Source organism: Athene cunicularia (assembly GCF_003259725.1).
Source record: "Athene cunicularia isolate RWA chromosome Z unlocalized genomic scaffold, athCun1 chrZ_part1, whole genome shotgun sequence".
Taxonomy (NCBI): domain Eukaryota; kingdom Metazoa; phylum Chordata; class Aves; order Strigiformes; family Strigidae; genus Athene; species Athene cunicularia.
In genome coordinates, this window is record NW_020799142.1 from 33,764,305 (window position 1) to 33,790,239 (window position 25,935).

General features: G+C 39.2%; 1 protein-coding gene across 2 annotated transcripts in view; it reads right to left on the reverse strand.

Moving 5' to 3' along the window:
* DYM (dymeclin) overlaps positions 1-25,935 on the reverse strand; it is a 219,953-nt gene that overhangs the window by 60,081 nt on the left and 133,937 nt on the right. For both annotated transcript variants that reach the window (XM_026865591.1, XM_026865592.1), the window contains one exon: positions 9,230-9,332. In XM_026865591.1, coding sequence (XP_026721392.1) covers positions 9,230-9,332 — 103 coding nt within the window. The remainder of the gene's footprint in view (positions 1-9,229; positions 9,333-25,935) is intronic.

The following is a 25,935-nucleotide window of genomic DNA, read 5'->3' on the forward strand; positions in this document are numbered from 1 at the left end:
GTACTATTACATTTTTCATCCAAGCACTTCAAAATTTGTCACTGTCTGAGTTCACAAATGTTGGCTTACAAGACAGTAATAAACAGTATTTACAGAGAGAGTTGTGAAATCTGTCTCTTAATAGATCACATATTCTGTCTGTAGCTTACGTTGTAGTACACCTCGGGCCCTTCTAAAACCCCTGTATCGCATCAGGCTGCCAGATCTATCAAACGCAGCACAAGTAGATGCACAGTGGAAAAATCAGCGTACAGAACTCTACTGCTTAATCTGGGGAGACGTGAAGGGACCTTGAGACAGTACTCAGCCATTTCCAAAACAAGCTCTCACATCTTCTTTAGCTTAATCATCTCTTTAACAGACACTCCTTTAAGTGGTCTTATCAAAACCATGTCTTTTGAGTACAAAAATGCAAACGAATGCCCTAATTGATACCCTTTACTGCAAAACAACAATGCCCTAAACCTATGTAACTATTAAAGGAGGAAAGCAAGTAAAAGATTACGATGTTTGGCTTTCTTCAAATGTACATAATGACCAAAATAACTGTTTTTTAAGACTTTAGAAGATATTTGTATTACTAATGTCAGAACTACTTCCCACTTCTCCAAATTTGTTCTCATGTCTCATAAATCTGAAGAATGAAAAGATTTTAAATTAGATGATCATAAGATGCTGCTGCAACTACTTTTTTTTTTTTTTTTTCAAAAAGGTAGCAATTTTCATCCTTATTTTGTCCAACATTAAGAACTTCTAAGAAAAATAAGGCTTAATGCAATCTGTGTAACACAAATACCAGACACCCATGAAACTTTTGTGGAACTTCTGAACAATGAAAAGTCTTTTTGAAGAACACCTCAATATTCTTCAATGTATTTGTCCAAAACACCTTCAATCACACTATTAAAAGACATAATAATGCAAAGGCCAACTGCAAGTATCTATTAGTCCTTCATACTAATACAGGGAAGTTTAAATAGACTGAACTTCACCAACATCTTTATTGTAGAGTTTTAGGATTGTTCGCTCTTTCTGTTTAAGAATAATTTATGCATCATTTTCTCGGGAAAGTTTCCAATACATTCCAAGGAAAGAAATGATTAAGTATTCAGACAGAACTGCAGAAATTGGCTATCACTTAATACAAAAGCTTGCTTTAGATTTGGGTTAGGCTGGTTATTTCAGTCTGTTCTGAAAATACTATTTTTTTATGATATAAAAATAGGGGGATTAGGTAGGAGTAATATTCTTTAAACTAAAATATAATTCATCTGAGGGAGGGTATGACTAATATTTAGGAAAGGTATTTATAGGCCTCTGGCTCAATACTGGAGTGGAGACAGGAATACCCAAGAATAACCTGATACTGCAAATGTCACTTCTGTTCATAAGCCATCAACTCGGAGTCATCAAAAAGAAAGTAGTTTAGTGCAAAACAACGTGATTCTCCTCTTAAATGCAACTTCAATTGCTAGAATCTGCATAGCATACAAAAACATTAAAATAATATACTGGTTTACTCTATATTACCTTCAGTGAACAATATCCTAAAAACAATTGTAAGTTTATTATAGTAGACAACAAAAGGCTCTAAAAATTCACACACAGAAATGAAGCATTTTAGACTACTGCATGGCTAATGCAATAAAAAAAATCTTACCAAGTTACTCAGTGACATATAAAAATGGAAGAAAATATAGATAAAAAGAATACTAAAGAGACCTAGGCAGGTATTTTGGTGAAAAGTAGGTGGCTTTTGAGTTTTGAAGAAACATTATGACAAAATAAAGTAATCCCCTTCCGCACCCCCCCTGCCCCCTGCTCCATCCCAGTATTTGACAAATATGGACATCTCTCAATTAGAAGTCTTGATTTAATTTGGTAAAAATTTCCTATTCTGCCAACAGCGCATTCAGTTCTACAGCTAAAACTGAGTAATACACATTTTGTACGTTCACAGCAGTTACCACCAAGCAGTATTTTTACAGACTACCAGCCAAACTATGTTAATTGCATCACAGTAACTCTATTATGGCTGACCAGTTTATTTGGAAGTGGGTTTAATTTCATTTCTGCATCATTACTAAAGTCATCAGATGATCGCAAGGAAGACTTCCTATTTCTTCACAGTAGCACGCACTTAAAGGAAAACACTTATGCCTGGTGGCAGAGTTCTGCATCAAACCAGTTCTTTAGATAATTAAGAAAATCAGACAGACCTGCAGCATATCTGATGTTATACTAGATACGTAAGCACAGAACATATTAAAGGACCCCCAAAACATCACAATATTTATTTACAGTTCAAATATTGATCAAATTGATAATAAATTAAATACTTGTTTTCTACATACTGGATAGGCTAAAATCATTAACTTATTTGTAAAAATATATTTTCAACACAAGATCCCATAATATTAACTGAAATACCAAACTATGTATTTTTACATGTTTTTTACATGCAAAAAAATATGGTTTGTGCCATGAAAGGGACAGAAAAGGATTTGTATGCAGGACAATGTAATGGTAGACAAACATAATGGAGAAAATATTTCAGTCTACAGCTAATATTACATATTTCTAGAACATTAATTTTGTTTTAGTTGTTTAGCAAGGCCATGACTAAACTACATATACTGAAAATAAGGCTGACTTCAGTAATTTGAATTTATGGTCTTACATCTTTCATCCACTGTAATGTAACTGAATCCAGAAATCTTACAGATTTTAGATTTGTTTCATTATGTTTAAGAGACAGCTAATAGTTCATAGACCTTATTTTACCTACTCTTTAGCAAATCCAAATTTCTAAGATAAATATGGAGCCCTTACACATAAAAGACAATTTCTTTCTAGGGAGTAAATGAAATAGGGGAACTTTTTTTAACATCAACCCATGTATAGGATGGATATTAGGTTGGTTCTCTTTTGGAGAAACTAAAAATGACGGACTATTTATGAAGTACTTGCAGCTTTGAATATAATCAACTGCAATAACAAGATACAAGTTACAAAAAAATTTCTTTTTGTTGAAACCACTTTTGTAATACTGCTTTTTAATAACCCTCATAATGGCCGAATTAGAAGGACCCCAACTGAAGTCATTCATCCCACATAAAACAAACATTGCTTTTTCTTCTTAGCTTTGTTTTACAAGCTACATTATTTCCAGATGACGCTTGAGGGGCCTAGGAGTTTCAAGAACTAGATGCTTAAATAGACAGCTGGTTTCTATTTACCATATAAATCAAGGATAAATCAAAGAAGAATCTAAATATTGGACTTCATTTAGCCGATTATGGAGCATAAACTGAGAAGGAAAAGAAAAAAGAAATACAGAAATCTCATCACCAAAATGCAAAGTTCAATTCTTGTTATTAAGATGAGAGAAAAACCTCCTTGACATTCACATAATTCCAAGGCTCCATGTAACACCAGCTCCACACAGCAGGTAGATTTAACTGGATTGGTAAGGAGCCAGGAAAAGAGTCAGTTCTGGTCAAGAACTCTCCCAGTACCACCAGGCTTTGCTACTGCAGACTTTATATACGCATACACACACACAGAGCTCACTGAACTCATGTTCTTTACGTTTTTCCCTTTGGATTGACAACATGCATTTATTCCTATACCTTAACTAACACAGAAACAGTAGATTTTGGATAGGGGGTTAGAGGATATCTCTTCATATATTCACAGGGCTACATCTGTAAACATGAAAAGACTAACACTACAGCACATTGTTTCTATCACTGATGATATTCCTCCACCATCGAAGTGATGGTTAAGTTACAGTCCTATATATGATATACTTGAAGATTTCAGCACTAAGTGGGATTATTTTTAGAATTTTTCCTAACACGTTTAAGCTTCATCTGGATAGAACAATGCGTTTTTTATAGCCAAAATTTAGATGGTTAAAAAAAAAAAAGTTAAATTGAAGTGAGTTTTAGAATTTTTCCTATGTGGCGAGTAATCTTACCTATACTATTTTCTGTTAATATTATTCCATTAAAGCAACTGAAGGTTGTTGGGAACCTACCCTGGATGTTGAGTGAGTCTCAAAAAGTGCTCCAAGGAGTTTTCATTTAACTACTAAGCTTTCACACCCACCACCAGTAAACAAGAATTTGGGTTCCCACTGACATAAAATCCCTTGTCCCTGTGTTGCATTAGATGATGTTGAAATAAATTTAGAAACCAATCAAAAACTATGTATCCAAATACAGACTCAAGTGGTGATGCATGCCAAACTATTTGAATCTAAAACTATGCCTACATTTGATTTTTATTTTCCTCAATTTTTGCATTAAGCAGATTTTTTTTTTTAAATCAGTGAGCGAATACTGAACCTCTGACATACGTTTGCCAAAATTAAAAATTTTCTCCCTCCTTCTCCATCCCCTCCCTCCCTAGAAACAGCTAATGAGAATCCCTCGTTACCAGCTGCAGTATAACAAGTGTTGAAGTGCTTGAAAATCATGGCCAATGCTATGAAATGCTTAAAAAGCAACCGTTTGCATAGATGGTAGCTCCAACAACAGGTCTGATGTGCTACTTTTCAAGGGAAGTTAGCATGCCTCCCGTTATGCTGTTAAGTACCTATGATTTAACAAATTACATTATGATTACAAAGAAAATAATTGGTATGTTTACTTAAGTAATTTGTTTTGATTTGAACTGAAAGAAGCAAAATTCTCAATTATTGTATTATCCATTTTCTTGTTTGTTAAAAAATTATGGAAAATGTGCTTTCATTGAATTCAAGAAAGCAATAAAAAAACCTATGTGGGTTTTTCCAATTTATTTAAGCCTGGATCTCTGGCAGACAAGGACCACTGAACCAAAGTGTGGTATTCCAAAACAGGTCATCGCTACTATGAAAATAATGCTTAATAATAAAGCTTATTAAACAACTAGTAAATGAAGTAGCATGACAATCAGTCTAACCAAGGATTCTGCCTCTGAGATGATGGTTTGATGACAGAGGGGGTTTTCTCTTCCCTGCTGGCTTCTCCATCCTGCTCCTGAACCCTATCACATTGACTACAGTTTGTCAGGAAACTGGTTCAGCCTTAATAAGTGAAACTCGCTCTCTTCTTTTTCAAAGCCCAGAAAGCCTCAACAATGTAAAAGCCAACTGGGTCAGTTCACAGCAAGACACCTGCAGCGCTGTTGGTACACCAGAGGCCTGACGGCAGTCTGCACCAGGTACTCACAAAAACACCACAAGAAGCTCAGTAAAGGAGAATTCCCAGTATAGTCTTACTTAGCACCATCCAGAGTCAGCAGCTTAGGGGCTGTATATTAGGTCAAAACTACAGGTTTTTACAGCCATGAAAACAAAGTACAGTAGAAATACCACCACTGCTTGAGCACTCAGAAATTCAGAGATGCTCGTCTTACCTAAGCTCCCTTCGCTCCCCTGTGTGCAAGTGTTAACGGCACACGCGTAGTGTGTCACAGCACCTTGCCACCATACGATGCTCACAAGGGACACAGCTCAATTCTAAAACAACTAATGCTGGATTTTTTCTTCCATAACGTTCCCGGCCCTAAGAAGGAGCACAGTATTTACCATAATTTCTTTTGCAAAGTCTGGTACTCACAAATGAGCAGAAAGGCACGTAGAGGAAGACAAGACCAAAGGCAACACCTAGAATACTTTTTATGTAAGATTTAGCCCTTGAGATCCAGGTACCATGAATACTGACTTTTGGATTACACAGCGCCAAAAGAAACAAAAATACTTATAAACGAAATAAATAAATTAAAAAAGAAATAAAATAATTAGAAACACATTTTTAAAACATGTTTGACTTATCTGAGTGAAACCTATGAAGAGAATAGCCTACTAAATAATCCTGCTCTCTAGACATAAACCTGGGCAGAGCAGGCAATCTCAGTGCTATCCCTTTCTTTAGCTCCGTGCTGGGATACAGTGGTAGAATGGGCTTGAGGACTTCAGACACTGAAGTTATTTCAGTTCCTAGATTCTTTGCTATTCTTACAGACAACATAAACACGGGCTTTCAGAAGTGGAGTATGCTGAAGTAACAATATCTGGCCTCAACATTTATTTAGTCAACTGACTATGCCTCAGACTGAGCTGGAACATGAGCCATTTGGAGGCAAAAAAGAAAAAGCCATGCATAGAAGTATACATTTTTCTTTCAAAAGACAGGCAATGAACTTCAGCGATTTTACTTTTCCCTACAGCAGTCTTTCCAACTGCTGTCCTCCTCCCCTCGCTCCCTGCATCACACCAACAATAAAAGGGAAGAAATTCAGCAAAGTCTGGAAGTCTCTGGGCTGCACTCCAGAGTGCTTCTCCAGCACTGCTTCATAAACTGCATTTCTCAGCTCTCTTCATCTTGAGGGGATAACTACACACAGCGAGCACCTTGGGTCTTTCCTTAGCTGCAGTATACAGTTTGCATTCAGGAAGTTAAAAGTAAGTCCAAAACCTATAAAATAGTTTTCAAATCCCAAATTCATACACAGACTGAAATAATAGACATATATATGCACACCCACATATATGTAAATATATGCCTCTGTGTGTGCGCGCACGTATATATTTATTTATATGTGCCCTTTTGCAAACTTTATTTGTGTATCATGCTGTTTTCTTTCCTCTGAACAGTGGGGATTGTAATTTGTTTGTCTAGGGAGGAAAATACCAGGGTCTTTTTTCATAAATCACAGTATGTTTTGGGTTTGAACGGACCTTTAAGGGTTATCCAGTCCAACAGGGACATCTTCCACTAAATAGCAATATCCTCCTTCTGACAGCAGGCCACATACCACTGCAACCCCTGCATCAGGGATATAACTTAGTGTTAAAAATGTCACCCCTATTCTCTGGGCATCTGAAGACGCTTCACAGTTGTTTAACCAAGACCCCACAATCTCTCTGAGGTTAGTTTCAAAATACACAGCCTTTAGAGGCAATTCCAGCTCAGGGAGCCCCTGTGCCCATAAACCCAGACGCAAACACTCACCCCAACCCCTCTGGGCTGTGAGACTGCATGTTAAGCAGAACTATCTCATGATATGGTACAATATATGGTATGAGGTGTTCCTCAGGGGTCGGGGTTGGGCCCGGCACTGTTGAACGTCTTTGTTGGGGCCGTGGGCAGTGGGATCGAGGCCCCCTCAGCAAGTTCCCGCCGACACCGAGCTGTGTGGGGCGGTGACACGCTGAGGGAAGGATCCATCCCGAGGGACATGGACAGGCTGGAGAGGGGGGACGGGCAAACCTCCTGGAGTTCAACAAGGCCAAGGGCAAGGTCCTGCCCGTGGGTCGGGGCGATGCCCAGCACAAATCCAGGCTGGGCGAGGAGGGGATGGAGAGCAGCCCCCAGGAGAAGGACTTGGGGGGTTGGGGGGTGGAAAACTGCCTGTGAGCCAGCAACGTGTGCTGGCAGCCCAGAAAGGCCCCGTGTGCTGGGCTGCACCCAGAGCAGGGTGGGCACAGGGCCAGGGGGGGATTCTCCCCCTCTGCTCCGCTCTGGGAGACCCCCCTGCAGGGCTGGGTCCAGCTCTGGGCACCAACAGCAGAAGGACACGGACCTGCTGGAGCGGGGCCAGAGGAGGCCACGGAGATGCTGGGGGGGCTGGAGCCCCCCTGTGAGGACAGCTGGGAGAGTTGGGGGGTTCAGCTGGAGAAGAGAAGGCTGCGGGGAGAGCTTAGAGCGGCCTCCCAGGGCTGAAAGGGGCTGCAGGAAAGGGGTGGGGGGACGACTCTGGATCACAGTGTAGGGATAGAATGAGGGGGAACAGGTTTAAACTGACAGAGGGAAGATTTAGATGAGATCTAAGGCAGAAATTGTTCCCTGTGAGGGGGGTGAGGCCCTGGCACAGGCTGCCCAGAGAAGCTGTGGCTGCCTCCTCCCTGGAAGGGTTCAAGGCCAGGTTGGACGGGGCTTTGGGCAACCTGAGCTGGTGGAAGGTGGCCCTGCCCATGGCAGGGGCTTGGAACTAGATGATCTTTAGGGCTCCTTCCAACCCAAACCATTCCAGGACATGGTATGACAGGGTAGGACATATCTCAGGTATGAAAAGCCATCACCGCCACTAAAGCAGCCTCCCTTTGTCTTGGAAGCCATCTGAAGCACCACAGTTCTTCAGGACACCTCCAGCTCTGCAATTGCTTAAGATGTAACTTGGCATGACACAGGGGTTAACTGCCTCTGAGAAATACGGCCCCAAGTGCATTATCAATCACAGCACTCCAGTGCTCAATACATGAATCAGGGCACGGTAAGACAGCAGGAATACACAGGAAGAAACCTGCAAGTGCTTCATCTGCTCCATAAACTTGTGTGTCTCTGAATAACAAACTGCCTCTAATTTGTACGGTACACATCAGCAGTAATAACTAAAAAAAGGCAAGCTAAGAAACCTTGTTAGTTGAATTCATTTTAAGTCATTAAACTGCTGTATCAAATTATCTTTTTAGGTATTTTTACTGCTAGAGGAACATGGTATGTAAAGTCTCAGGCAGGCATGTCCTGGAATGTATATTAACACTGAAAATAAAACAGCTGCTACATTTTCATCCTCAAAAATCCAGAGCAACAAATAAATCAACTTATTTCTTATTTTACAGAGTATTGAGGTGAGAGTTCAAATAAGTACAAACCAAAGATACTTCAGGAGTACAAAGATATTACTCAAGTCCTTGGAAGATGTCTCCTTCTTGTACTGAAACCAGAGATTTTCCAACAAGCTGTGCAATTACATTACAAAATTGTTGCCTCTTTGCGGGTATTGGCTCAGTAAACTGAAGAGTACTGTATGTATCCATGTGTTCAGAACATACCAATTTGCCCCATGGCTGCAATACTCCCCCAAAGGCTCACTGGGAATTGTTTTCAATCATTTTTAGGCATTTTAGCATACTGTGGATGCCAAAGCCCCGCTCTTAAGAATAATGTTTTTAACAGTATGATTTAAATATCCCAAAATACAAATGGCTTGAAAATTGCAAGTTGACAGGGTACAGTAAGTCTCTTAGCTATGAATAGTTGAGGTTTTGCTTTGCCATTTGTAAGTGTAATTTTTTTTAAAAAAGACGTTTCAGACATGACATCATTCATACAGGTTCCTGTATTTGGTGTTGGTGGTTGCTTAGCTGTCACACATTTTGATAAATCTTTGCAGATTTAGGGATGTACCACTTCTATTCTGAAGTACCTACTAAAACTTTAAGTTCAATACTCACATAATCAGGAAGTGGAGATTCATTTGAACCCAGGGAACCTCTTAAGGACTGCGTGGCTTGCTCCAGCACTTTGTTGTGTTTTTTAGACAACAAAGAAAATAAACTGGAGGAAAAAAGAAAAAAAAAATTAAAACAACTTCATGAAAATGTCCTGATATCGTTAGACTATCCAGTCAAAAGGGATGTTTTATTATATACAAAAACATGAATAAATTTTTAGAAGGCAATGCACTACAGTTATAGAATTTATTCAACATATATAGAATGTATTTAACATCTGGGCTGGGCAACACCACAGTTTGAATTAGAAATATTCTATAAAATAAATTATGTGAAAGAACATCATTTGTTCATTGTTAAACTCTTAAAAGTCAAACTGTAACAGAAGGAATGGTATACATGCAATTTTAGTTCATAGCCAGTATGTGTTTGCTAAAATGCATTTTTTAAGTGCAGCACCTCATGCAATATATTGCAATATATCCTTGTGTATTATTCATTTCAATAACCTAACTGCTTAGTACAGGAAGAATTCAAGTATATGACAAAAGCTTTAACTATTTGTAGGATGAGTTTTGCATTTTACATGTTCTTTTCAAATTTATATTAGCTTAAGTCAAGGAATAAAGCATTATCTTTGCTTTATAAATTATCTGTGAAATCAGAGTTCCATATATACAGAGAGAAATAAAGTTTTATTTTTGTGCATTTTGAAAAAAAGCATGGCAATGACACTCAAAGAGGCTGGCATAATCTGATATATAAGGAAAATGTAACTTGATGTAGACGTATAAGAAGTAAGCAGAAGCAGTGGACGAAGGCCACCAGCTAGTGCTCAGCAGCCTCAAGGCTGTACTTCTGTACAGCTGCTGAATCCCTCAAACATGGTTCTCAGTTCACAGACAACCCACTCTCCCCTCTCCCTATATTGGCATAAGTCATATGTTTTAAGGATTTCTGTATTTTAAAACATACTTCTGGCTTCTTTTTGGAGCATTACAGGACTCCTATCAGGCTGTCCTAGCGTGACAAGGCTGTCATGACAAATAAGAATCAATAAAATTCACTAATGCCTGAGAATGTTGCTCTTGGAGTTGGTTACACTTGGGACAAGAAGCAGTGACATACTCCTTGTTCACCAGGTTCAGTTACAAAATATTAAAGCCTGCTTAGTAATTAAAATCTAAGTAGCAAATACTACCTCAGGGCTATACTCTAGACAGGCTCTATTTCTTGGAGATGGAGGATAGCTTCAATGCTTAGAAGCATATGCTTGGAAAGCCTTTCTGCCTCAAGAAGTGATGCTCAGTGTTTAAAGAGCCCTCTTTATTTTTTTATTTGAAATATATCATTGATATTGTATCTTTCCCAGATGGCAGAGTAGATGAAGTACCAGTCCTTGTCCCTTCATTGCTATTCAAAAGCCTCAGGAGAAGGCTCTTCCAACAATTCTCACTGCCATGAGGAATTAGTTAGGTTTCTCAAGCCTAAATCTTACTTCCTGAGAGACAACTCAATAAACTCCACCATTTCCCCACACTTCTTCAGTCAGCTATTCGCTAGGACAGACTAACAGCTTCCATTTAATGACCACCTTTGCCACACTTAAGATATCTAATCAATCCATTTGAGAGCCCCTGGGTAGGTCGTATCAACCCCAAGGTTCAGCCAGAGTCTGACAGCATGAGGAACAGACTCAAGATGACACGGCCAAAACCAGGGTCAGCACCACAGCTGCCTGACTCCCAGTCGCACTGGGACATTACACTGGGGAGGTGATAATCTCAACTGGACCGATACGGCAATATCAGATGAGATTATGGGACCTCCGTGGTGGTTGCAAGGGTTAGGAACATTTGGTGTTTTCAGGGTAACACAATACATCTGATGACATGTGTAACAGACGACCTGTAACTCCTGAAACAAGGACTGAGAGAAGCACAAACAATGGCGAGAGACGAGACGTGGTAAAGATAAGTGAAGGGGGACAGAGGCCCTCCCAGCCTTCCTGAGGAACGTCTCAAAAACTCGTAAGCACCCTAAGACAAAACTATAGTCATGGGGTGGGTAGTGTGGAGTCTGGACAATGCAGGCTTTGCGCTCAAGGAGCTGACAAAGCTGCCTGGCTAGCAGAGGATGGCCTGCGGGGGGAGCCCTGTGGAGACAGGACGGTTCTGCTCTGGGGTATCTTGTAAAGTTTCAGGGCCATCTGTCTGGTGAACGACCTTTGCTTCATTATCCGTGAAATGCGTACTAAACTTGACAACCCTAATGTCTAATGAAGATTAACAATATCATGCCAGTTACAACATCCCATGAAGCACCTTACTCCTCCTCAGATACATGGTACATTGATGCAAGGTCAGCCTGGGGCACAGACCCAAGGAAAGTGTGTGCAAACTGAGGGGGGGCAAGGGTAAGAGTGAGTGAAGACGATGGATGCATCCTTGATCCCTTGTTGAAGGGACCAATGCAGAAACCCGGCCCAGCGATTCCTACTTCTATCCCTCCCTCTCTCTCTCCTTTCCCCCCCACCCTTTTCTTGTTATCATTAAGTAACACAAGGCATATCATACTGCTTGCCATAGTTTGTTATATACTTGGTCAATTATCATGTATCCAATTAACACACTGTGGATAATTAATAAATGTTGATGCCTGGACTTTGAGACTTGTCTCACTGTTGTCCACTCCATTGGAGATTTACAAATCTATGTCACCTGTCTCCCTCTTCTGAGTAGGATGGGACAGCATGAAAACTGGAGTCTTAAGATTTTCCTCCGTGCTATCCAACAGAGCCTCAACACCACATGTCATTCCCGGAACCAAATGCCAACTTCCCACTAATTCACAGCTATTAGTCAAAATGACTAGAACATTCCTTGTTAAGAAGAAGCAACACAGAAAATAAGACACACTAGTAAGGTCTGCCATCTTTTCCCCCTCCATAATCAGTCTGTATTCACAGAACAAAATTTTTGTTCAAATCAAAATTTGGATTTGCAAACTAGTCCTTGGCTTGAAACAGTAGTGCTGCTTTTTGATACGCTGGTATTTTTGAAGGCTCAAATTTCAGAGATACTGTCATCAGCACCATCTAGTGCTGTGGAGACAGAATAATCGGTTAAAACCAACCCTGTGATGATTATAGGGGGTGTGCAGCAAGAACACGGTAAATCTGGTGTCTGTCTGTGGCAGAAGATACAGAAAATTCTCTTTCACTAAGAGGAAGAATTTGGAATGAAAACAGTTTCCAACCAGCAGGTTCTTCTCCAAAATTCATAAAGCATTTTGGCTATGAAGGAAATTTAAATATAAACAAAGAAATGGGATCAGGATTTTGAGACGTGCATTTATTCAATACATGTGAAGAAGAAAATGCACATACACTGGTATTCCACAGGGAACTGGAATAGCAAAGAACAAATTGCTTTTCTCTGACAGAAATTTAGAGAACTGGGAAAAAGAAGGAGAAAGGAAAACGACTGAAGATTGTTTCTTTATATCCTATTTTTCCTTTCTCAAATATTTTCCTTTTTTTGTGCGTGTGTGTAATGTAACTAATCTAGAGTGCTTGTTTATGGCATAAGCCCTTGGTGGCTGATTTCTACTGCCAGAGGAGCAGTGAGGGGCAAGCTCTATTATACGTTGTCTTTGGCATCAGGGCTTCCCCTTGCAAAGTTTTGTTTTCCTGCCACATTTCATCACCTTCTCACCTGTACTGAGACATTTCTTTCTGGGACCGCTGCCCAGAACACCAATATTCAGGTTAGAAAAACTCAAAACAATTTTCTTCATAAATTGTTCATCCTTCTCAAAGAACCACCCCTTAGAGGAGCACGAGGGCAGGGACATGTAGGCAGGAATTTTTCATAAGGAAAAGAAAAACATATCATAGAACTGCGCCCAGAGCAAACTCACAGAGCTCCACAGAATCACTACAGTTAAACAGAAAAAAGTTAATGCCAAATACTGTGATTAATTATTGAATTTGGATGTCCAAATGAAGTGGCATTGCCTCCCCAAACAGTACAAATCTTCACCACCAAGTAATTCACCTATTATGCCTCTATTTCTACCTCTGAAAACCACCTTGATAAATATAATCTTAATTTTAAAGTATCAAAACAGGTTTAGTTACAATCCTCAAAAGACACCTGCATGAAATTTAGCTCACAAAAATCTTTTATCATCAACAACCATTGCCTTCTAGAGGAGATGCTTGTTTTTTGCTTCAGTCTCCGAAAGGTTTGGGGCTTTATTTTGATTTTTAAGGCATGAATAATGCAAGGCAACGGTGTTTTACAAGGTTGTTCCGCTCCCCACAAGGTATGAGGAGACAAGTGTCAATTCATGCAGAGGTGGAAATTAAGATTGTAACCCAAATTTCTCTCAGGTGTCTTAGTCACACTTCTATTTATGCCCAACTAATAATCAAGTTGGTATCAAACTGTAAAATATATATACTACGTGGTCACAGAGGGCAGCCTGCACAGGCTGACAAGAATACAGATTTTTGTACCAGAACACCTTTCCTCTTTCTTCCGTTCTTCTCCACGGACTGTCAGACAGGCTATGGAGCTCAACAGTCCTTTGATCTCACCCACTGTGGACGTTTTATAATAGTAACAAATGATGTTCAGAACAATGAAAATGTCTTGGCATCTTAACTCATCTCTCCATCAGAGAAGTACTTATGGACCAATGTTTAACAAGCAAAATAATAGCTTAGAATAATAGCAAGAGGAAAAAACAGCTGGCATATGTTACAGATCATCAAATCACACCATGGATGGGCCCAACCGACGAGAAAGACTGAAGGCTGAACAACAATCTTAAGTTCTTGTGTTTCTGATTTTTAGGAACTAAGAAAGCATTGGTTTCTTAACTCCTTCTACACAGATGAAGTTTTTAATTTAACACGTCTGAACTTTGATCAATAAAAAAATGATTACAGGCTGAACAGTAAATGGTTGCCTAAATGCAAGTGATTTGACTATGTGTTATTTGCACAGACAATAAAATCCAAACCAGCAATAAGGCAATTCCACAAAGACTGTGGAGTCAAAAAAAAAAAAAAAAAAGTCTTGGTCCACCAAAAATCACAAGCCAACAATCACAAAAATATAAGCTTCTGCAAGTTCTGCAGAAAGTTTGATTTACAGCAGACTGAAACAGCTTATAAAGTATACTTCTCACATACAAAAACTGAATGTATAAATGGAATTTTTGTAACTAAAAAAATCATAAGAAAAGATAATTAAAATTAGAAGTTGAAAGTAAATCTAGAAGTTGGAAACTGCTAAAAACTGGAGCTTTCTGAAAGCTTTGGACAATGACAAGGAAAGGTACAAGTGTACTTTATTTTAAGAAAGTAAATTTCAAGAAAGTAAACGATCCAAGATAATGACATGTCTGATAATCCTGAACATAATAATGAGACAGCGATCGTGAGACTCATTTGAAGGAGGATATCACTGGCAAAGAAAAACAGAACTTGCTATGCACACTCGACTTTTTTTCAGTGAGACTAGAAATGAAATAAAGTACAATAATACCCTTGTTGTAACAGGCTTCTGCAGCCCATGTATTTGACTCTGTTCCACATGGGATTTTCTTTTATGAAGAAACTTAAATGATAAAAAAGAACATGGCATGCATTATAAAAACTGAAAATAAGACATCTTAACAGTTTGAAAAAATCTTCAAATTTGAATCTTGAAATAAGTTTTCTTAGTACGGCCAAACAGGAATCTGTTCTTGGCCCTTCTAAATACCAACAGCTACTTAACATCTGCTAAAGCTACCAAAATACTTCCAGTGATACAGAGATGATATATAAGATGACATGTATCATTGATATACAGCAATGATGAAGAAATATGATGGTTAAACTTTGTGAATGGCACAGTCATTAGTCATTACAGGAGTGTCAAATAAAGAGAAAAGGGTAATTTACTAATTTTTTCTTTATCTTTCAATAAGTTGGACCGAAAACAAACGTGCTGTGATTTAACACAGGCAAACTTGAATGCATAAGTTTAGCAGCAAAGAAACCAAGCTGCTCCCTAACTGTGAAGGATCTCACCTGAGAGCAGCAACTGAAGACCACCAGACCAACAAACAGCTGCCCATAATGGAATAAAGCTGCTGAAAGAGTAACTGTCTTTGGTATTAAAAATATAGCCCCTCACCATAAGGAAGACATTGAGGTGCTAGAGCATGTCCAAAGAAGAGCAACGAAGATGGTGAAGGGTCTGGAGCATAAGTCCTCAAAGGATGGACGGAGGGAACTGGGGGTGTTTAGTCTGGAGAAAAGGAGGCTGAGGGGAGACCTTATCACTCTCTCCAACTCCCTGAAAGGAGGTTGAAGCAAGGTGGTTGGTTGGTTTTCTCCCAAGTAACAAGTGATAGGACAAAAGGAAATGGCCTCAAGTTGCTCCAGGAGAGGTTTAGATCGGATATTAGGAAAAATTTCTTCACCAAAATGTTGTCAAGCATTGGAACAGGCTGCCCAGGGCAGGGGTGGAGTCACTGTCCCTGGAGGTGTTTAAAAGACGTGTAGATGTGGCACTTGGGGACAGGGTTTAGTGGTGGACTTGGCAGTGTGAGGTTTACAACTGGACTAGATGATCTGAAAGGTCTTTTCCAACCTAAATGATTCTATGATTCTACATTCAGCAAAGTTTCACTCTACAGCACCTGCCACTGGCATCTGTATGTAGTTTTCATCATGATGGTTTGAAAATGCAAAGATTCGGGGCAGAATCAGGATATCAGTTATTAAACCAGAAAACACACCTCTCCATGAAACATTCAAGAAACTAAATTTAATGGATTTGAGAAAAGATGAAAGGGTGATTTTACCAAAAAGAGCAAAATATGCACATGGAGAAAGAGTTTGTTTATAGAGAATCCTTCAAGCTTTCAGATGAAAAAAAATAGTTTATAATTAAAGTACCATTGCATGGGCACAGCTCTCTCTTACAAAGGTGGTTGAAACCAGGCTCGAGGTGCTATAAATTCCCGTTTATGCTGTCACAGCAATGGCAGCGAGGAAAGAAAAGAACCTTAATACCAAGAATGTGAGTTGAGCTTAGACTGATGCTATGACACAAAGAAAGAGATGGAAGCCTGAAAGAAAGGGGCACTGTCAGAGAGCGGGAGACAAACCGAGCACGTTAGCAGAGGAAGGTCAGATTGAGTTATATGACAGAAAAATGGAATAAGAATTGAACTTCTCCCAATCCAAATCACTAGTCAGCTTCTCAAGGGGAAAGATTTTTCAATTATCTGAATATTTTAAAATATTCTTTATGTGCTGAGTAGAGAATTACTTGAGGACTAAAGTGCTGCTCAACATAATTTATTTGAAACTTGGAAATGCAAATGTTGTGCATCTTTTCTCCTCACTCTTCTAGTTCAGAAGGATACTGCAGACAAAATGAACACCACAGAAACACAAAACACCATCCGGTGATGGAAAAAATACAGCTCCATGGATCAAAAATTTTGATGATGAATGTTCTCAAACAATTCAGCAATACTCCTTGCTGTTCCTTCTCTCTGCTCTCATATACATGCCAAAAGTACTATTGTTCTCAATTTTAAGGAATTAAATATAAGCCCTAAACACTGAAACCATGTTATGCAAATACTCCTTAAACAATAGGATTTTACAATGCCTGCATGAACACCACAATCATATTAGAAATAAACTCCTTTATATAGCAAGCTCTAAAAATATCTTTGTTTTGAAACCTGACATCTAGAAGTTAAAACCATACCTTAATTCCTGCATATATAAGGAACACTTCTTGGTTTTGGCCTATTTTTTAATAGATAACAGCAAAACAGAGAGTGCTACGGCACGAGAACTCCACACATGTGCTGGATAAGATGCCTGTACAGACATTTCTAAGCAGAGGGACACCTGAATTGTTCATCTGCTTCTACGGTCATGTGAGAGGTCACATCAAAAGAAATGCACTGTATCTTTTCTTACGAAATATAATAAATGCATTGTCCTACAGTCTCATATCGGGGGACTGGCTGCAAGCAAGTGCAGCAGGGTCAGCTGAGCAGCCTTTCTGCAGGCGATGGAGGAGTGCTCTGTAAGCACTTAAGGAACCAGGCCCTGGGAGAAATCCATTTAGCACAAATAAGTGCAGAAAAATCACTAAGTCCCCAAATGCTCATGTCTACTGAAGAGCCCTTAACGCATTCTGCAGTTGAATTATGCAAGCTGTAACGGCACATAAACAGAAATAACAAGTGAGAATAGCCATGGAGAACTCCAAAGGCTATCTGCGGCCCCTCTGCTCTTACCTGAGCCCAAGTCTAAGGCCTGGGAGACATTTGGGATCCCAGGAAAGAGAAGCTAACCAATTAAGAAACCAAATTGCTAAACAGAAAATAAGAACATACTTTATGTCTTTCTTGCTAATTTTGTAAAGTGAAGAGTGACTAACTTCTGCTGAATAAAGCTTTGCTATATTTACTATTAGTCCCATCTGGCTCATGAAGATGATGTGAAACAGAAACTATGGTGTGCAGTCTCCACAAAGGTCATGTATGCAAATAAAGTGGTTTGTATGGGAATCACTGATGGACTTATTCACCAAAGAGTGTTTCAAGTATCAGGGAATGAAAACGGCTTCTAGGTAGCAAAAAGTCCACATGAGGCTGGTATTGCCATGTTCTGACCTTGGTAGTTGGTCATCAGACTTTTTTTGACTTTTCTTATCTAGTGTCTTTTCAAAAATGTAAGTTTGTGTCCCCTTGGAAACACGCTGTGTGCCTCAGCTACCTGCTGTTTCAAGGCAAATCCTAAAGCATCACAAATTATTTTAATGCAAGCTGTTTAAAATAATTATTTCTATTCAATCTTCCTGTTAAACAGCCAATATTAAAGGCTGTTCTTTTAAATCTACAGTCCCGAATTTGATCGTAATAAAGGAAGTATTTCAAAGGTACCTTTAGTTCCTGACAAAAGCTTCTCATTAATTTGAAAGAGCATTCTTTTATCTGCCACTGCTTACATAGGAACAGAGATCTGTAACTACAAAGACTTTCCAAATTTTGCCTCCTGAAGAATTTTTTTTTATTAATAAGTAGAAAAACATGTAGTCATCATACACTTGTAGCAAAATAACGTAAGTGAATTCAGAAGCAACTTAGAACAATTAATGGAGGCTTTGCATTAACAGACAGGATTTCCTGTTAAAATGGAATCTAAGAGGAGACCAGAAAAAACATGGAAGCAAGGAATTTGATGTGGTGAGACAAAAGTAAATATTTACAAAAGTAAGCTCAAAGTTTAATTTGCAGAGAGTGGGAAATGCATTTTTCAGCTGAGGGCACAAATTGTTAGGCAGCACATGGCCACTTTCCAATGGATGCTGGGAAACTGAGGGCCCTATCACTAGAGAAGTAAAAGGCACAGAAAGCAGTAAAATCCTTCCACTGTATCTTGGTACAGATGATTTCATTCCCCTTTTGTCTGGCATGCCAAATAACATCCTTGTAATTCCACACAAAGGACAGAGACAGGCAAGGATGAGGAGCACTACCTAGAAACATCTTCCTAACTCCACATCTTCTTAAACTCAGTAACCCAGACTGTGATCTACTACAGATGAAACCCCCTGTCACGTCCTGCTGTTCTTTTCTCTAGCAGAGAGAGTGGCAAGTGGCAAACTAAATTCAGGAAGCCTAAAGCTATAGGGCAAAATTCATGCAGATCAGGATAAACAGAATACATGTTTGTAAAGCTCAGACCAATTATAAGGTTTATTCTAAGTATCTCTGAATCTACCTTAGGTGTCTCAAGGCATGAATGTAATTCCTATCAACGTTCCCTGTGTTTGTGCTGTTAATATTTTATAAGAATACTGAATGGGCAGAGTCCACAATACTTCCATTTCATCTACTTGCTCTTAATTCAATAGGATAAGTGTTTCATGGCTGCTGAGAAAAGACATTTGTCTTGAATTAGGACAAAACTCTGTGGGTGAGAATCTGAGGAAATTGCTGGAGAAAGCAGCCTGAGCAAAACTCCCACCCAAAAACCCAAAGACAGACTCTGAACAATGAAACAACAACAAGAAAATTAAAAAGACATCACTTGCCATGCAGTCTGAGGTCCAAATCCTTATCCTCTGAGCAGATTTCATTTGGCATGACTTTGCTCAAACACACCGGGGGTGTGTGTACATGTAGGCTTATGAGTATTTGGGTCATTGCTACACTTACAAAAAATTGCTGTGCCTCTCTGTACTCACTCTGACAGGAAAGAATCTGGATCCACATTAGGAGTTAGCAGACTCATTCCATATGCAGAAGTTCACAGGGTATGTGGGTTGCTAACAGCTCTCTTCAGGCTAAGACTGAAGCAAAATATGAGTCTTGAACCGTGCTTCCGTCACCGAGAGTCCTCACCGATGGACTCGAACGCCATCCGCACCCCGTCCTTACAGCAACCCCGCGCAGCGTGGGTTCAGCTTTCCAGTGCCCCGACATGGTTAAAATGAACCATTCACTGCCTTCTCCTTTGAGCCCAGGAAACAGCATCATGGCTTTGACCTAACTCCATAAAACCAAGTTTCAGAATTGAAGCAGTGGAACAAGAAACATTATCGTGCTGTAGACGGCAATAATTAGCTTTGTCTTATGCCTCTGTTCTCTTTCCCCCACCTTTCTTCTTCAAAGTCCTCTCCAAAAGGTCTTTTGGAGCCATTCTTGCTCCACAGGAATGAGTTTCATCGCCTTCCTCATGCACCGACCTTCTCTTCAGTCAGGTTCCTTTCTCAGTGATCCCAGCAGTGTTCCAATAACGGTCATGGAAAGCACCCAGGTGTCTCTCCCTAATCACTACAGTTAGTTTAATTACCCTATTGACATAAAACCTCTCAAATTTTAAATCGGAAACATTTCTTAGGGGAAATAAAGAAAATTAATTGGACCTATCAGGACCTATCAGGACTGTAGTAAAAGCTATTGCTAAGTACCTTACAGAAATGACCAAAAATTCAAACCACACACTGGTCTCACTGCTGAGACGTGCTCACAAACATAATCCTGGATGCAAGGACTGTCTCTCACATAACAAACAGTAAGTCATTTCTAGACTTCTAAAAACACATAAGGAAAGAAAATTTGATACAGTATGCATTTAGATCTGTAGATAACTTCCCTAACTGTTCATAATGGGCAATTATTTTTTTCAAATCCAAACGATAAATACTTCGTACTTTCCTTGTGAGTATTTGTGAACCACTGAGAAACTGAGTACCATGGGATCTAAAAAAAAAAATCAGTAATTAAGGAAATGAATATATTTTGTCTTCCGGACAGGGTTTAGATGGCATGTGTTCAGTGTGCCCTGAGGCCACACAGGGAATAAAGACGATGTAAAAAACCAAAGCAGTGAATAATACTACATTCAGAACAAAAAACAATGCATAATCACTTAAATAAAGATTGTGTTTTTGCTTTTGAAACAAAGATGCTGAATTAAAAACTCACAGACAACCTTATTATTTCCCAGACTTTGAGTTAAATTCAATGCTGATCAAGGCAATTTTATTTTTTTATGCCGTGTGCAGAACATTATATATAGACTTGAGTTTGTAATAAACTCCTTCAGCAGAGTACCTCTATCCATACTGTGCTAGTGATTTTGGCTCAAAAATCTAGTTTTAACTGTATTTCCAAGCCCAGAAAAAAAAAAAAAAAAAAAAAAAAAAAAAAAAAAAGTATAGTTTGAGCTGCACTACTGAAAAAATGTCAGAGCAGCAGTTTCTTCACTCCCCTACAATTTCACCACGCAGTTATTCTGAAGGATGTTCCTTCTTGGTACACAAACTGCAACTGCCAAAGCATGTGTATTCAAACTATCAAATACAGAATTTCTAGGGAATTTTCAAATTTTACTTCTACATTCCTTTCTGAATAAATCACACTGGACATGAAATACATTGAAAGGGATGAAGAAGAGAGCTTTCTATTAAAAGTGTATGGTACTTTATCATGAACTGAAAATTCACACAATATTTGGTATAACATAAATGTATGCACATATGTACAGATACACACAACTTCCTCCGAAGCAGACATCGGTTGGAAATATTGTTTCTGTCTGCAAAGAGCACTGACATGCAGGTATACATACTTCGAAAAAGTCTGAAATGCTTAAAAATTTTCAGAGGCACGTGAAGGTGCTACTACTTGAAAAAAAATAAAATGCAAGAAAAATGCAGGATAATGTCAAATAATGTAACACATTAAAATAATTTTCAACACCAAGACCAAGATTAAGTTTAATCTCTAGTACTAAACCTTTCCTGTAAAAGCATAACAACACTGTACTTGAAAAATAAATATCACAGGTAAAAATTGTCTATATCCTTCATTGTAATGTCAACATCAATCCTCTTTGTTGAATTTCTGTGGATTTATGCATCTAGATATAAACCTGCAAAATGTAGCCAGTCATAAATAAAACTCTTTCCAAAGGAAAATTCACGTCAAAATAGATAGGAAATAAAAAATGAGTCTTTTCATCCTGAAAAATATCCACGTCAGTGAAAGAAAACATTTATCAAGAACACTAATTTCTTTTTTTTTTTTTTTTTTTTTTTTGTTAATATCCAGTCAGAATCCAAGAGCAGCGGATGCTGAACAAAACAAGAGATAATGAATTAGGAGTTCCAATTCACTATGGAAAAAGCTCCAGCTAATGATCCACATGAAGGTTAATTTGGTTTTAGGAAGCCCCAGCCTGCCCTTGCCCAGTTCAGTCCAAGTGCTGTGCCAATGTCCTGGGAAGCCAGCCTACAGTATTTTCTTAATTCCTGTTATTCAACCTTTTTCATTATTTTCTTTATTTCTTTCTTCTTAATAGCTAGAGCCTCTCAACAGCACCCATGCCCATTCCTACGTATGTGTTAGAAATAACAAAGGGCTTTTCATCTGCTTCGTTTTCCGTGCATCTTTATTATGAACTGTAAAGCTGCCTTCTGAGAATTGCATCCTAAATTTGGTGAGTTCAGAGATTTTCTCCCACTTGTTCTACAGCTTTAAAAAAAACCCAAAAAAACCACATAAAAGGGCAAAACCTGGACAAATATTGAGCAAGGACCTGTAACCATTACAAACGCACCACCTGAGTACATTATATACGTATCAAGAACATAACGTGGTCTTCAGCACCTACAGAACATTTTTAGAAATATATTACAGACAGTTTGAAATGCTCTAATCTACTCATCATTGCAGGAAGATGACAGTTTTGGAACAGATCATCTGGAAGCCTTTAAGGAAAGAAAAATGTTTGGAGTACTGAATTCACCCGGCTTTTGTCTCCATCGCCAGTACCGCTCACCCAAACGACAAATGCGTGTGATCAAAATCACCGTGGCTCACAGCAGGAAAAGGCTTGTCAGCATCCTGAAGGAGCTCCGTCTCTGACTGTCCCTTCTTCATCTTTTATAAAAATACTTCCCATATTTAGCCAGAAAAACATCCTACCCACGTTTCATAATCTAACCTTGACAGAGCTAAAATGTCATCATGTTTCTTCACTAGAGTAGTCTGTCTGTCAGGGTTTTAAATTTTGTTCTTCAGTTAAAAAGGTGTTACAGACATTACCAGTAAGAGTTAGAAACATTAATTAGGCATGAAGAGCCCTGATGTAAGAGAAAGCAGAATTTATTTTAGGTTAACACTTTGAAGTTATTGTTTGTTCGTTTTTCAGTAGGAAAAAGGTCATTATTTCCCACATACACTGTCATCCTACATTACCTTATTCACTACCGAACTTGCCATTCTAAACAGGTTATTTTATTGCCTTCAGACAAACACACTTAAATCTCAGGATTGGTAGGAAAACTGATACAGATTTGATTTAATGATTCATTTCAGCATACTTGCAGTTGTGCAATATTTTTCCATCTTAAAAACCAACATGATATATTTTTTTAAGTCCCAGTCCCTCAAGTTGCACAGTAATTAAATTTACATTGTCTTCAATTTATTTGGAAATTAACCTCATTCCCACAGAGAAAAGAGGTTGTGCTTTTGCACTTTACCTCCCACTCAACTTTATACATCTTATTCCCCTGTTCAATTCCTTCTGTCTCGACCAATTCAAAAATCTTTTCAAATTCCGAAGAAAGTGCCCTCCCCAAAAAGTCCTTTTAAAAAAGACAAATGTCTGTGATGTTCCAGGTCATTCTGTTTTTCTCAAAGCAAAGAAAACATTTCCAAGAACTGAATTAGTATGATGAGAAAGAAAACACCAACAGTTTTCTAGTCTATACTGTACCAAAAGCAAGCACAACACTCTGAGGTTGGGATGTTAATTCCCTCCACCTTGGGAAGCAAATGACAAAGCCAGACCATGGGACTACATACAAACTGTATTTTGGGGGGACATTCAGAAGAGACACAACATGGCTTTCTAGATATATACAAATACCATTTCTGAAATTAAATTTAGCCCGTGACAAACAAAAGCATGCAAAGATGAGTATTCACAACCCTTCTGGTGTAGTCTGGGTGAATCTGAGCCCAAAACTCTTCTGGATACTAAACTGTATAAATACTCTCAAAAATGCAATCAAGGTTGTGACAAACTGATGAAGCTGAGGCTAGATAAGTGGATGAGGAGGTGGGGAGAAAACTGGCTCAATGGATGGGCTATGGTCAGCAGCACAAAATCCAGCTGGAGGCCAGTCTTGAGTGGTGTACCCCATGTGTTGACTCTGGGGCCAATGCTCTTTAACATCATTACTAATGATATCTGAATATTGGTGGGGCACAGGGCACCCTTGGCAGGTTTGCAGGTGGTACAGAACAGGATGGAGAGGCTGATGCAGCGAACAGTTGTGCTGCTATTGAGGAGGTCCTGGACAGGCTGGAGGAAGAGGTCAACAGAAACCTCATGAAGCTCAACAAAGGGAAATATCAGATCCTGCATGTTGAGGGCCGACCAGCTAGAAAACAGCTTTAGAGAAAAGGACCTAAAGATCCTGGTGGACACCAAGCTAGATATACACCAGCAATGCACCCTCACGGCAACAGAAGCACCACGGACTGCATTAGGTAATGCGTTGCCAGCCCATCAAGGGAGGTGACCCCTCCTCTCTGCTCAGCACTGGGGAAGCCCTGTCTGCAGTGCTGGGCTCCCCAGGAGCAGAGACATGAAGAAACAAGCCCAGCAAAGACGATTAAGTGATTGGAGCATATGACGTGCAAAGAGAGGCTGAGAGACCTAGGACTGATCAGCCTGGGGAAGAAAAGGTTTGAGGGGTTCTCAGTGCGTACAAATATCTGATGGGAGGGGGCAAAGATGATGAAGCGAGACTCAGTGGTGCCCAGAAAAAGGACAAAAGGAAATGGGCACAAATTGAAATAGAGGAAATTGCATTTAAACATAAGAAACAAAAAAAACCAAAACAGCTACCCAGAGTGCTTGTGAAGTCATCACCCTTGGAGACATTAAAAATCAATTGGACACAGACTTGGACAACTGGCTCAAGGTGACCCTGCCTTGGGCAGGGGCTTGGACATAACAATCTCCAGAGCTGCCTCCCAACCTCGGCCATTTGGTGACTCCCTGAAATCACCATGAGCATGGATAAACACTCAGCTCAGCTCCAAGAAACAACAGAATGCACGGAACACTGCCTGCTGGAAGTGAACACCAAGTCAATGGTGCAACCAGCAAAGCCACAACTGCACTACAAAGAGCTTTGGGAAACAGAGAAATTATATTTTAAGGTAAAATCCTTCAGTAGCAAGAGGATGGCTTGGAGATTAATGAATGAAGCATCAGACAGTTCTGATTTTATTAATTTATTTTTAGGTTTTGGGTTTTTTTTATAATTGCCAATTTTTAATTTCAGCTGGGTGAACATCACATTAAAAGCAAGAACTTGCATATTTTTGCACTGCAAAGTAAAACATCTGTGTTGAGTTCTCTTGAAACTATTCTGCAAAACTGAGCAAGAATCAGAGCAGAGCTCATGGTAAAACTCTTAATGTAAGAAAGCACAGCTCTGTAGGACCGTGCACTACCAAACACCTAACAAGAACTTCAGGGGTGTCTTAACAGTTAGTAGGGTTGAGGTTCACCTTCGGTACAGCACAGGTTCCTCTGAAGCTCACATCTCAGTGGAAGACCATTAAAAGCTGGACTGCACTTAAATCTATGCAAGCTTACAAAATGCGAGGGCTGGCTTTTCACCAATTGGAAGTCAAAAAAACCTATCACGCTGTTCCTGACAGGTCACTTCCCTTAGAAGTACTTTATTTTATCCTACCCTACCCATAAAATTGGATTTTGCTCTTTCATAAAATGTTCTGATAACTAATAAGGAACATAGATGACACGTGATACTGCATGTTATGCACCTAGAAGTATTTAAAGTAACCAAGTACGTGAGGCAGAAACAGTAAATGGAAACTTTAAAATCTTCTTTCATTAGTGTACACGTACTGAACTAGTTTTCAGCTAGGCTGATGCCCCAGAAAACTTTTCCAGCAATTAGAAGAAAAGCCAAACGCTAATTCACTGTCCTGGAGGTTACACTGGGGCTGCAGGATTAGTCATCTTTGGAAACCAGTTGTGGTTGTTCTGATTTTCCTCTCCCACTGCTTTTTCTGATCTGTGGCTGGTGCAGTGGGAGCATTCTCATCAATGT